General features: G+C 46.5%; 1 protein-coding gene across 2 annotated transcripts in view; it reads right to left on the bottom strand.

The window, feature by feature from the left end:
* Window positions 1–12,496, bottom strand: part of RAB11FIP1 (RAB11 family interacting protein 1) — a 29,168-nt gene extending 16,672 nt beyond the window's left edge. The window contains exon 1 of one of the 2 annotated variants that reach the window (XM_014851366.3): window positions 11,994–12,496. In XM_014851366.3, coding sequence (XP_014706852.2) covers window positions 11,994–12,370 — 377 coding nt within the window. In that variant the 5' untranslated portion in view covers window positions 12,371–12,496. The remainder of the gene's footprint in view (window positions 1–11,993) is intronic. The other variant, XM_014851370.3, reaches the window with a different exon arrangement.
* Between the last annotated feature and the right edge of the window lie 211 nt (window positions 12,497–12,707).

Raw genomic sequence — 12,707 nt, 5'->3', positions numbered from 1 at the left:
TCAGTGACCTACTTAAGAGCCGAGGGCCACAACTTTAAGGAAATGATGGTTTTGCCCAAATAAGCACAATTTCCTCTTTCACCTTCAGCCTGTCTTTCTCACAGGGCAGACTGCTGCCCCCACTATCTCAGCTGATTCTACACTTAAAGGAAAGGGGCAGAGGGTAGCAGAAACCTAACACTTAAACAGCACCAATGGCATACCTGGCACTGTACACACTTAGAAACATCCTCACTTAAGTCTCATAAGAATGACACGAAGTGGATATTACACCATTTCATAGACAAAGAAACTGAGGTTTACAAGTTAGGTAATTGGTACAAGGTCTTGTCACTGTTAAGGGGCATAGCCAGGATTCTGAATCAGCACTGCATTTCTCCAGAGCTCCTGTTCTTTCTCTGACACGAAGATTCCTGCTTTGCACTCTCTCCTAGCATATCTTCCATGGGCCATCTTTTGCAACACACAGAGAGGACGGCTCAAATTTAAATTCTTTTTGAAGTAAGCTTAAGCTTCTAATTTAAATGTCTTAAGATAAAAGAAGAAAGAGGAAAACCCACCATAGCCAGCCACCAATCATAAGTCAGAAGATCACATGAATTCCAGTCTACAGTCATCCAGAAGAACCTAAACTGGATTGACAAAACACAGCCAAGATCTCAGGAAATGACGTGAACTACGATTTTGGACCTTTAGGAGAAAGCTTTTACGGTTCTTAAAACCACAATCCACAGGTGGAGAAGCGGAAGATGCAAGGTCTTTGCAGATGCCCCCACCCCTGCCAGCCTAGTGTCTTTCCCATACATTTCCAGGACCTGGCCTGGAAGAGTGTGCATATTTGTCACTTAGATGTTCAGAGGATTATTTGTGTTTTTCTCTTCTGACAGTCATGTGCTAAACAGTAGCCTTGGTGATGAAGGGTGGTTAGCTTTTGTAAATACCAACTGTGGGCAACTGAAAAGGGGAAGTTGCTGAGAGCTGAATGCAGAGGCCGATGACCACACCAGCCGCAGGCGAGAGCTTCACCTCTCACCCAGGCCAGGAGCGCCGGTCAGGGCCTTCTCCCGGCTCTTCCACACAGCCTCTTCTGTTAGCCCTCCCAGGGGACGCAGATGCAAAGACAGTACTGACCTTCAAAGAATGCCACCTGACAGTTCATGGGACCAGGCCCACTTTTCCAAAAGTGTCAGCACCAAAGTCTGTTTATATTGAGTGAAGCTACAACCAACTCTAGAATCCTCTCTGAGGCCCTATTATGACCTCATACACAGGTTCGATCCCTGAGCAGCAAAGTGGGATTTGTTTTGGAAAATCCTAACACCTCTAGGAGATGTGAACAGACACTTCGCCAACTGTTCCTGTCGCTTATTTTCACAAGCAAACCTAAAACCAAGCACCAGGCAGCCAAGAGCAGCCACAGGGCTACTGAAGGACGTGAAAAGCTGTCAGAATCACAGGCAGGGAAGCATCTAATGCAAATGTTCAGAATTTTTAAAAATCTGTGCTAGACTGATTAAAGCTGGAAAGGAAGACAGGAGCTGTTTCTTCTACTACCAATATTATCCTTATCATTAAATTCAAACAGTTTAAGCAAGGGATATTTGTCACAAGCATAATTCAACGAGTGAAAGCCACAATCCAGAAATGTCTCACCTAAAGAAATCCCAAACCAGAACACATTTGTGAGTTTCAACATTTAAGCACCAATTCAATTTTTAAGTGTTTCTGTACAACTGCCTTTTAGCTCACTTAATTCCAGCACCTCATGCAAGCAGTTCATAAATAATAAAGTCCCGCATGGCCACACAGCATGTGACAGCAGCGTGGGTGTGCTCTAGCATTATCTTTCACATAGGCCCAGAAAGCTTGAATTATCTCAGAAATCAGGGCTGGGTTCATTTGCCTAGTCCAAAGGGCAGAGTACAGAAGGAAAGCCATAATCCCAATGTAGCAAGTTTCTATTTAAACTCATATTCTGGAACCTATTAAAAATAATCAAATGATCCCTTCCATAAGCAATTCTCTTCACTTATAATTAAAACTCAGTTCCTCAAAAATTAAAAGGCTCTCTGAATATATAGAAAGTGACAGGAAATTTATATCAACTATATTTTTAAGGAATAACAGGCATAGGGGAAAAATTCAAATTATACAAAATGGTATAGAATGAAAACTTCAGTCTTCCTACCCATCCATGGCCCCTCAGTCAAGCGATGGTCTTGGGCATATACAAGCAAAAATGCATATTATCCAAACAGGCTGCCCCACTGTTTGGAGGGTTTTTTGGGTTTCTGAGGTCAAACACAAGAGAAGGCAACAACTAAAAATATAGAAAAATTCATTTATGTCTTCTACACTTACAAAAAGAGGTGGTTTTGGGGGAGTACTTTAATTCTTTTTTTTATTATTATTTTATCAAAGTCATACTGGCTTACAACACTGTGTAAATTTCAAGTATACACCACTATCTTTCGGTTTCTGTATAGACTGCATCATGTTCACCAACAACAGACCGGTTTTTATCTGTCACCATATATATGTGCCCTTTACCCTTTTCACCCCCCTCCACCCCCTTCTCCTCCGGTACCCACTAATCTGTTCTCTTATCAATGTGTTTGTTTATCTTCTACATATGAGTGAAATCATATGGTATTTGCCTTTCTCTGCCTGACTTATTTCGCTTAACATAATACCCTAAAGGTCCATCCATGTTGTCGCAAAAAGAACATGAAGTCAATAATTCAAAAAGATACATGCACTCCTGTGTTCATTGCAGCATTATTCACAACAGCCAAGACGTGGAAGCAACCCAAGTGCCCATCGAGGGATGATTAAATAAAGAAGATGTGGTGTATATATACCATGGACTACTACTCAGCCATAAAAACGATGTCCTATTAAAAGCAGCAAGGGAATGTAAAAAAGAATGATCTAGGTACAGGAAGGAAACAGGCAGGGTGCAGGACACAGAATCTGCCTCCCAAGTTGCTGGCTGGGGAGCTAGTGCCTGGATCCTCATTGTCGCATCTCCAGGGCTTTTAAAGAGTCATTTTGAAACCAGTTAAAACCATCCAACCATGCCCAATTCTCAGGGTCCATTTGCCTCAGAAGGTATGTTTCTCAAATACATGGAAAGCTGCTCCCGGGGGCCTTCCATCCGAATGTGGGGGGGCGAGGGCAGTGTGGCCCCCGCTGCCAGGAAACGCAGTCCCAGCGCTGCCTGCAGACATGCGGGGTTACACTTGGAAAGGACTGACTGGTATGTCTCAAAACTAATCTTTCTGCAGCTGAGGCAAACATGTTTTCCTTTAAAACATTCCAGAGGGCAGACATATACAGAGAAATGATGGCTTCAGAGATTAAAGGCACATACAGAGAAACAATGGCTCCAGAGGTTTGGTCCAAACATTTTTACATGCCAGGCACTGGAAAGACAAAACGAAGAGGCCAGATTCTGCCCTGAAGAGCTGACCCTCCAGCAGGGCAGAGAGGGGGTTTACCAAACATCATAGTGTTTGTGACAGTGGGACAACCGCTGCCTTTTTTAAGCATGAGAAAATAACTAGACATGAAAAGGACCTCCCGCTAAAGTATACAGTTTCATCACACATAAGGATTCTTATACAAAAAAAGGTTCTTAGTTAATTTAAACCCCAAGGGGCCATAAGAACCACCTACTTAGGGACTCCAGCAAAATGAACTAATGCTGTATGCTCGCATTGGGCACAGGGGCTCCAGGAAATGCACGGCAAAGGAAGACCACCAGCTGTACGAGCTACTTCAAAATTTTAAGGTGTGACTGTTAATTTCAAGAGATCCTTGTCTGTGGGTCCAGCTTGGACTCCAGGGTCAGTGATGGACCCCTCCCTGAGGAAAACCTCAACCATGACTTGTAGCCTGAGTTATCTCCACAGCAACCAAGCATTGTGACATAGGGGATTCTGGCCTCGGGGGAGGAAAGAAGTAGGAGGAACAGAACAGCCCTGATGTAGTGTTTGAAATGGAAGACATGCTCGATCCTTCTTAGATGAAATTTTAAAAAGCAGTTCATTAACTGTCTTCCCCAGGGAAGAAAAATAAGGCTGAAAATCAGGTGGGGTTAGCAGTTGAGAACATCTACAAGGGGTCTGGAAAAGGAGTGATTCCATGGGGGTAAGACGTCCACATGCTTCTCTGGGTAGCCCAGAAGCAATGCAGAGCAAACAGGACAGAGATGTTTATGACCTATAAAACGGCAGCGGTGTGGACCCTAGAGAAGCTCAGTGTAACAAGTTTTGTTGTTGACCAAGGTGGCTGGTCATCATTACCTAACTGTAAACACAGAATTACCAACCAGCCAACCTTGCCTCCTTAGGTTGACCTTCCCCTCTGACCACTGTCACCTACTTGCAAGAATTCATGGTAAATCATGAGAGCCACAAATGGCTGTTCTTGACCCTAATCCCTGAAACAGCCAATCTAGCAGCACGTGAGGCCATCTGTAGCCATCAAATGCAATCCTAAAATCTGGCCAATGACATGGTAAAGGAGAGATCATAGAAAAAGCAGGTTGAAATGCTTTTGGCATTATTTTAAGATTCTCCAAGAACTAGAAAAATTGACACATTTTTAAACATGTAAGTCTACCACTCCTGCAATCATCTATTTACCAGTTTTTTTATTTGATCATATCTCAAAAAGCCGCAAATGTTAATATTCTACCATCAGATCAGATATCTCACCTCTTGCCCAAATGTAAATGCCTCTGATGAATTCTAGTTGGTCTGCCAAAGAACGGGCTCATGGTAACCATGGGGTCCTTCATCACTTACTCAGACTTTAAGGATGGAAAAAGAAAATGCAATAGTCTGAATCCCCATCTCTCAGTCAGGACAAAAAAAAACAAACAAACTTCAGCGTAACAGACAGCAAAGAACGTTCTGTCCACTAGCCACCCCCCCCCCCCCCCCCCCCCCCCCCCCCCCCGACAGACTCACACTCCTTTCCATGGGAGCTCCTGGCAAGGAAGCGGAGCATCTACAATTTATCCCACAATCAAGGGACGTCCCAAAGAGGAGGAACAGAACCCACACCAAAAGCATTTTTAAGCCCTGTTTTAACAACAAATGGTTAGTACAAATGGAAAGTTCCATTAGCATAAAAGGAAAACCCCATAGGACTGGTGCTGTAGGAGGCAACATCCTTGAAGAAATATTGTGGGACCCAGCCTACCGCAGGCACCCTTCACACAGGCCCCCATTCTTTCTGATCACAGAGGCCTTTTCAGACCAGGCCTTCTGGAAGCCTTAATTGTTCCACCTGGGTCAGCCATGTCCTTTTTAACAAAAGAGTATTTAAAAAGTGAAGTGTGCAGCAGCCACACCTCTAGAAACATTTTTCTGGGATTTCTTATCAATGCTTTCCCTCCACTCCATTCAAAGGCCCGCATTCAAGAAAAGACACTTAATTATTGCTGCCGTTTTTCTCTCCACAGGCACATTCCTAAACGTGTCCCTCAGGGACGCCCTGGAGACTAAAAAGCCCTCGATTTTTCTCTAACAGATTATCTCCAGACTTCTCCCTGCAGAAAAGGAATTTCTCGTCTCATTAGTGGCTAAAAGCGGCTCCTTTGCCAAAGGCGTCATCAGCCACCAAGCTGCTGAAGGTAACCTGCTTCCTCATGTTAAGAAAGGGCTCTGTCGGGCAGGCCACATCCAAAACCGGGACTCGAAAAAAAACAGGGCTTCGACCGCACACCTCGGACCCCTCAGCCTTTAACCCACTGGGCTAAACGTAAGATTCAACAGTTCTCTACAGCCACAAGCCAACGACCACCCGCCCTGTGCCTACTCACTCACCACTCACAGAGACGTGTATGAGCCCCTGGGCTAGTCACACAGCCAAGGACAAGACTGACATGGTCTCCGGCCAAGGGAAAAGCAGGTGAAAGTCAGGCTTGGTCTCCTGAGCCAGCTGGGGCGTGAGATCTGACCTAGGACACCTTAAGCGGACCAGAATTTACTCGCCAAGTTTTTTCCAAGACAAATGATCTTGGCAGCGAACTGGTTTTCTTCCAAGCCTTCTTCAAAGGCCAAGGCAAGGGTCTAGGTGTTGATTTTGCTAGAATTCAAAGGCCCGGAGGTTTAGAGATCTGGACCCAATCCAGAACCAAAGGTCACCCAGGGAACTGCTCTGAGATGAAGATAAGGCCTAAAATGACCTCCTCTCACTCTCTCCATCTGGGCTAGCGCTTCTTAATCCTTCTGGAACTAAGCCAGCACTAGTGTCCCTCCACAAGTACAGGGTGCGGAGCATAGTCTTCTAGGACGTACGACCATATCAGATGTAAAATCATAGTATTTTAGTGGATATCTAAGATTATTGTCAAGGGGGAGAAGAGTGATGTCACCAAATGTATGTTGCAGTTGATGACATTTTAATAAGCATATGTCTTGCTTTTAATGTAATTATAACATTTTTTAGTTAATAACTACAATTAAAATGACATATCAGATACTACATACAAAGACCTTCCTCTGATCGTAGTTACAGAAATACAATAGAAGTCTTTGTAACCAAAAGAAGTTTAAGCAAAACAAAAAGGGCCCAAGACTCTTGTGTAGACTTACCTTCTCTGATGTGAAAAACATTTAAATGGTTGACTGACTTGCCTCAAGAGTTTTATTTTTCCTTTATGGGTTTATTTTTCCTAACATTATATATTATTTTTCCTTTTCTTAGTCCTATATTCCTTGAAGCAGTGACTTCATCAGCTGTTAGAGCACACCAGTGAGATTTCATCACCCACGCTCTTAAAAACAAAGACTTGGCCTGTCTTACTGAAACAGTAAATACTGGAAGAGACATACATATACGCACCCTGGCTTCAATGGTGTTTCCTACTAATTCACTCCAACAAAGACTCGACTCAGGGCTGTCACTGCCCAGAGTTCCTTGTAATGGTGACCTCACTCTAGTATCACAGTGACTGTTGAGGAAAGAAAGCAGCCACCACTTCCTGATTCATTTTCAACAGCCAGCTCTCCTTATTTTATTTGTTCATTCTTAACACGTCCTCTCACTCGCCCCCACCCACATCCAATCCATCACCAGTCAGGCCAACTGAAGCTCCAAAATATTTCTGAAATCCACCCACCTCTGTCCATCTCCGAGGAGTCACCCTAGCCCAAGCCACCACCATTAGTCACCTAGATTACTCCAACAGCCTCCCATTCTGTTCATCTGATTCCAGGCCAGGACGGCTTCAAATCCATTCTCCATCCAACTGCCACAGTGATTCCTGACAAACTGGATCACACCACCCCTCTGCTTTTAACTCTCAGTGGCTTCCCACTGCTCTTAAATAAAGCCCTGCCTTCCTCTTCAGCCTCAGTCTACAGTCTCTCCAGCTTCTCAGCTGCTCCTGTCTCAGGGCCTTTGCACAGGCTGCTCCCCCTCCATCAGGCTCCCTTCTACTCTTCACTAGAGAAATTCTTCTTTATTCTTCAGGTCTCTGCTTCAGAGAGACTATCTGTAATCTTCCTTAAATCATGTCCTTCCTGCTTTTTTCTCTTACGACACCCTGTTCTCTTCCCCCACACTGCTTATCACAATACATGATTATTTATTTATGTGTTCATTTGTTTAATGTCTCCCTCCCCCACAGGCTCTGAGCATCCTGAAAGCAGGGATCGTGGCTGTTTTGCTCACCACCGGTTACACCGTACACCCAACACCTGGCATAGGGCAGGCATTAAAAAATTATTAAAAAATTATTAAAAAATATTTACTCAGGAGCTGGCCCCATGGCCAAGTGATTAAGCTCGCGAGCTCTGCTTCGGTGGCCCAGAGTTTCACCGGTTCAGATTCTGGGTATGGACATGGCACCCCTCATCAGGCCACGCTGAGGCAGCATCCCACATGCCACAGCTAGAAGGACCTACAACTAAAAATGCACAACTATGTACTGGGGGGATTTGGGGAGAAAAAGCAGAAAAAAAATAAATAAAACTCACAAACCGTTAAAAAAATATATTTACTCAAAGTATGGATGAACTTTAAACACAGGGGAAAGCAGCTGGAACTTCCCCCACGCTAACTGAAGGTCTGACAGATGACACTGTAATCAAAGAAGACCATGACAAAGCATGAGGGGACATCTTTCACAGCACCGGAACCATGACTTTAAGGCACATTCCCCCTTCTTACTCATTTCATTCCATTTATATGAGCAGGGTAGGGTAATTTATCTCAGAGCCAACAGAGAACCAACTCAGCATTGGGCACTGAGACCAGTTTCCTCCCCGGAGTGGGAGGGGATGCGAGAGGTGGGAGGCTTCCAGGAAGGCTGTGTTATCTCCGAGAGGAATCCCCAGAAAGGAAAACCTTAACCAGGACAACATCACTCGAACTTTCCAATCTGTTATGAAAAACCTAAATGTGGTTAGAAAACGTACAGGGAGAAGCACAAATGTCGACGGCTTATAATTTGTGAATTATAGATCTCTACAGTCATCTGTCATTTCTCTGCATCCAGCTCTCCTAGTAAAACAACTATCTAGCCCTTAATTCTTTTTAATAACCCGAATTTACCTTAGCAACTTATGACAGAATCTTACTACGCTTACAGTTCGTCAAAATATCTGACCTTTAGTAATATCCAAATCCTTTCAGATGCAACCCAATTCCCTCTTGAATCTTTAAGAGATAGAAGAAGACGACTCTCCATCACTCACATTCTCTATGCATATCTGGAAACCATTCCAGTATTGTTTCATGATATTTAGTTACACGACGGCCTTTCAGTAGCCAGCATGAATGAATATTCATTTTAATCTGTCCTTAACAGGGGCCGGCCCCATGGCCAAGTGGTTAAGTTTGCTCGCTCTTCTTGGGCAGCCCAGGGTTTAACCGGCTCGGATGCTGGGTATGGATGTGGCACCGCTCATCAAGCCATGCTGAGGCAGCATCCCACATGCCACAACCAGAAGGATCCACAACTAAAATACACAGCTATGTACTCAGGGGGCTTTGGAGAGAAGAAAGAAAAATAAAAATTTTTTTTTTTAAAGTTTGTCCTTAACAGATTATTTCCCCAAATTTTGTTGCTTTTAGTATCCTGAAAAGATTTTTTTTTTAAATCAATCTAGGATCCCAAAGTACATCAGACTAGAGAGCTCCCACGTGTTGGTGACCTCGCCCTGCCTCTCCAATTCATGTCTGTTTTATGATCGTGAGACTTAAGTGATTCCCAGTTTATTCAGCCCAACTAAGACCACAGGTCTTTCACAGCTAAGCATAAGAGCAAAGCCAATTCATTTCCCTTTCTTCCTCACTAAAGGGGCCATGCACTCTTCCCTATTAAATGCATCCTCGCTATATGCGAGCCTATTTGCTGTTTTAAAGATGTGGATTACACCACACTAAATTTGAGGTCCACAAAATCTGAGTCATTATAAAAAGTATACTCTCTTGACTCCAAATATATGATAGAAGGGGCCTTATCAAGAGAACAAATGGAAATATTAGCACAGTTAGCTCTTAACACCTTGAGTTTCAGCTTCTAGATCCATGACAAAAGTCGTACTCTATAGCAACAACTCTTCTTTGCTAGAGATTAACATGCATGCATGCACACACACACACACACACACACACACACACACCCAACCTACAGACCAAGATTTGAGCTTTTGTTTTGTTTCCGTTTTTAATGTCCAAGGTGGAGTTAATAACTAGTTCAAATGACTTTCCTAGCCCAACCAGTTTCTTTCTTAAACTTCCGCCTCTCAGTGTACATCTCATTTTCCGAATGTCAGCTATCTCGAACACCCAACTGATGTACCAGGGCATCAGACAGGCTTAGCTTAACTGGGTTCCCCCAGCACCTTGGAAAGTCCCAGGAAGTGGTAGATGGAAAGCTTGCAATTTCACCTACCGCTAGAGGAGCAAAGAAGCCTTCCTTTGCACTTATTTAAAAAACCATCAATTAAGCTCCATTTTCCTACAAGTTGATACCATGACTAAGTGGTAATCAGCTCATATAACAGAGACAGGAATAACCATCTGGGTTTAGGATTACATCGGGGAGGAGGAGAAAAATGAAGATACAGAGACTGAACTTTTCCTGACACTGGGAGCTTAGGAAGGTTTTCACTCCTCACAAAGCAATAACAGAACCTTCTGAATCTATATGTGGGCCCCATTAATCCAGAAACACAGAAACATCCTACAAAGATCAATTAAGTCTGGCAACAAGCTCCATTTATGAATAGGGAAACTTGGGTGTTTAGAGACCAAATAGCCAGAAGTCCAGCAATGAGTCAGGACCGAAGTGGGCATCAGACCCAGGAAGCTGAAACCCCTATCTGCGGCAGGAAGATGAGATCTGTTTTTCGAGGGAATAAAACGTTCACATAAGAAACAGATGGCAGAGACGGAAGTTAATATCCACACATCTCAGGATGGGGCAGGACAAAGGATGGCCAACAGTGCCCAGTTGAAGCTGGAAAGGAAGTCACCTAAAGGCCCCAAACCTCATTTAATCAAATGGAAAGTTAGCATTGCTTCATCCCCTCCTTAGCAAAGATACTGCTTACCTATGGCTTGTAAACTGATGCCACGAGATACCCCATCCATCCTCACCTCAAGGCTCTCTATTTTCATCTGATTTGAGTTCAGAAATGCCTATTCATCTTTGGCCAGATAAGTGAATCAAGTATTACATTTGCAAGCATGCATGCTGAAATTGGACCCACCCTACAAAAAAGGGAGTCTGGAAACTTCAAACCCTCTGGCTTTTCCTGTCTCCTTCACGAGGAAAGTTAACATACTGTTTATATCCAAACCACACAAAGTGAATTAGTGTGCTCCAAAAACTGTAGCAGTTAGGTGGCAACATGACTGCCTTGCATATTTAAGGCCCAGCAAAGCAACCAATTAAGCTAAGCAAGGCTAGCTTTGGGTACACTAGATTACCATAATCAAATGTTCCATTCTGAACACCTGCAAAGAGAACAAATAAATCATAATACGGTGGGGTGAACTGGGTTTTGCCCAGCTGTCCTCGCAGGAGTGAGAAACCCTAACGCAGAACTCTTGACCGGGGAACTACAGGTAAGCAGGCGTCCACTGGGAGTAGAACAGAGAAAACTAGACAAACTCCAAAGGGAAACAATGCCTACTTCCCAGCTGGGTCTCAGACCCGGGCTCCAGCCATCGCTGGGAAATCCTTACTAATTTGGGGCCAGGGCAAACAGGGTTAATATTTTTCAGTCTGAAAATTAAGACCTAACTGTTCTACCATTCTTTGAGGGAAGGGAGGGGCAAATTCTCTTCCCCAGCCCCTTCTGCCGCTGTGAGGTGGGGGTGGGGTCAGCCATCACCAGGCAACCTGCATTCCCCATTCCCCACCTCCTCCCACCCCGCACTGTAAAGCCCCTGCTCTGTCCCTGGGTGAGCCTTAGGGCCAGCGAGTGGCAGTGGGTTTCACTCCTCCAGTTAATCCTCCCTGCGCCCGGCCGGTCATTCTCAGCTCGGTGTCCAGTACAGAGAAATCCCCAAGAGGCTTTCCACAGAGGCTAAGGCGTGCATCAAAAAGACACACTACCCACACCGAGAAGAGGTGTTCGCCAGCCCACATATATTTCAACTCATCAAAAATTCATTAAGCGCTTACTAGGTTCCACAAACTGAGAGCAAGGCTCAGCTGATTGAAAAATGTCCCAGGTATCCACGCTCCCCACCCCCGCCCTGCTTTCAAAGAGCGCACAGACAGGGAGAGCTGGGCGGGGCAGCTGAAGGAGAAGTTAAAGCTAGGTAAGAATACTACTACGAGTCCAGGGGATCCCTCTCGAAAGGCCCCTCTCCGTCCGCCCCCTTGGGACCCAGCAGCGCGGCGACTGCCGCACTCACTCCAAGAGGACCTCCGCGCCCACACCACACGTTCTGCCCGCCTGCCCCAGCCCGAGGGGCCGGCGCCTCCGCTCAGCGTCCTCTCCCCGGCCCGCACTCACTGAGTCTTCCGGCGGCCCTGATGCTGGTGCAGCTCCTGCAGATCCACCTCGGCGCGGCCCAGGAACTTGTCGAGGCCGAGCAGCGCGCGGTGCAGCACGGTGAGCTGCAGGGTGGCGGCGGCTGCCGGCGCGGCCCCGGCCGACAGCAGCGGCGGCAGTTCGAAGGTGGCCTCCTCCCGCCACACCGGCGCGCCCAGGCTGCGCTCCGACACGGAGGTGGCGTACTTCTCCTTGCCCACCTGGATCACCGCGTACGCGTCGCTCGTGCCTCCGGGGCCCTTGGCCCTCAGGCCCCGCGCCTGCAGCACTGTCACCTGTACGTGCGTTGGGGACCACACGGCCCCCGGGCCCCGGCCCGCCGAGGCCGCCAGGGACATGATGACGGCGCCCCGATCCGCTAACAAACGAGGAGAAGAACGCCGCGACGAGAAGATCGCCGCGACCCGCGGCTTCTACGGCCCGCCCCTCGGCCCCGGCCGCTTTAAGGCTTCCGGCCACGCCCCCGCCAGGACCCGCCTCCCCGGCAGGCGCCCCGCCCGCCCACCTGCCCGCGCCGCCCGCCCGGAGCGCAGGCCGAGCACCCTGCGCCGAGGACCTGGCGGGCGCGGCGAGGGCGGCGGGGGCAGGGAGGACTCCGGTCCTAGAGGCAGTAGCACAGGGATGGGGGCCCCAGCTGCCAAAGGTGGCACCGCCGCCCCGGAACTGGCCCAAGCA

This window comes from Equus asinus, chromosome 27, assembly GCF_041296235.1.
Source record: "Equus asinus isolate D_3611 breed Donkey chromosome 27, EquAss-T2T_v2, whole genome shotgun sequence".
Lineage (NCBI taxonomy): Eukaryota > Metazoa > Chordata > Mammalia > Perissodactyla > Equidae > Equus > Equus asinus.
The sequence above is the reverse complement of the archived record's forward strand: the minus strand, read 5'-3'. Positions and strand labels throughout refer to the sequence as shown.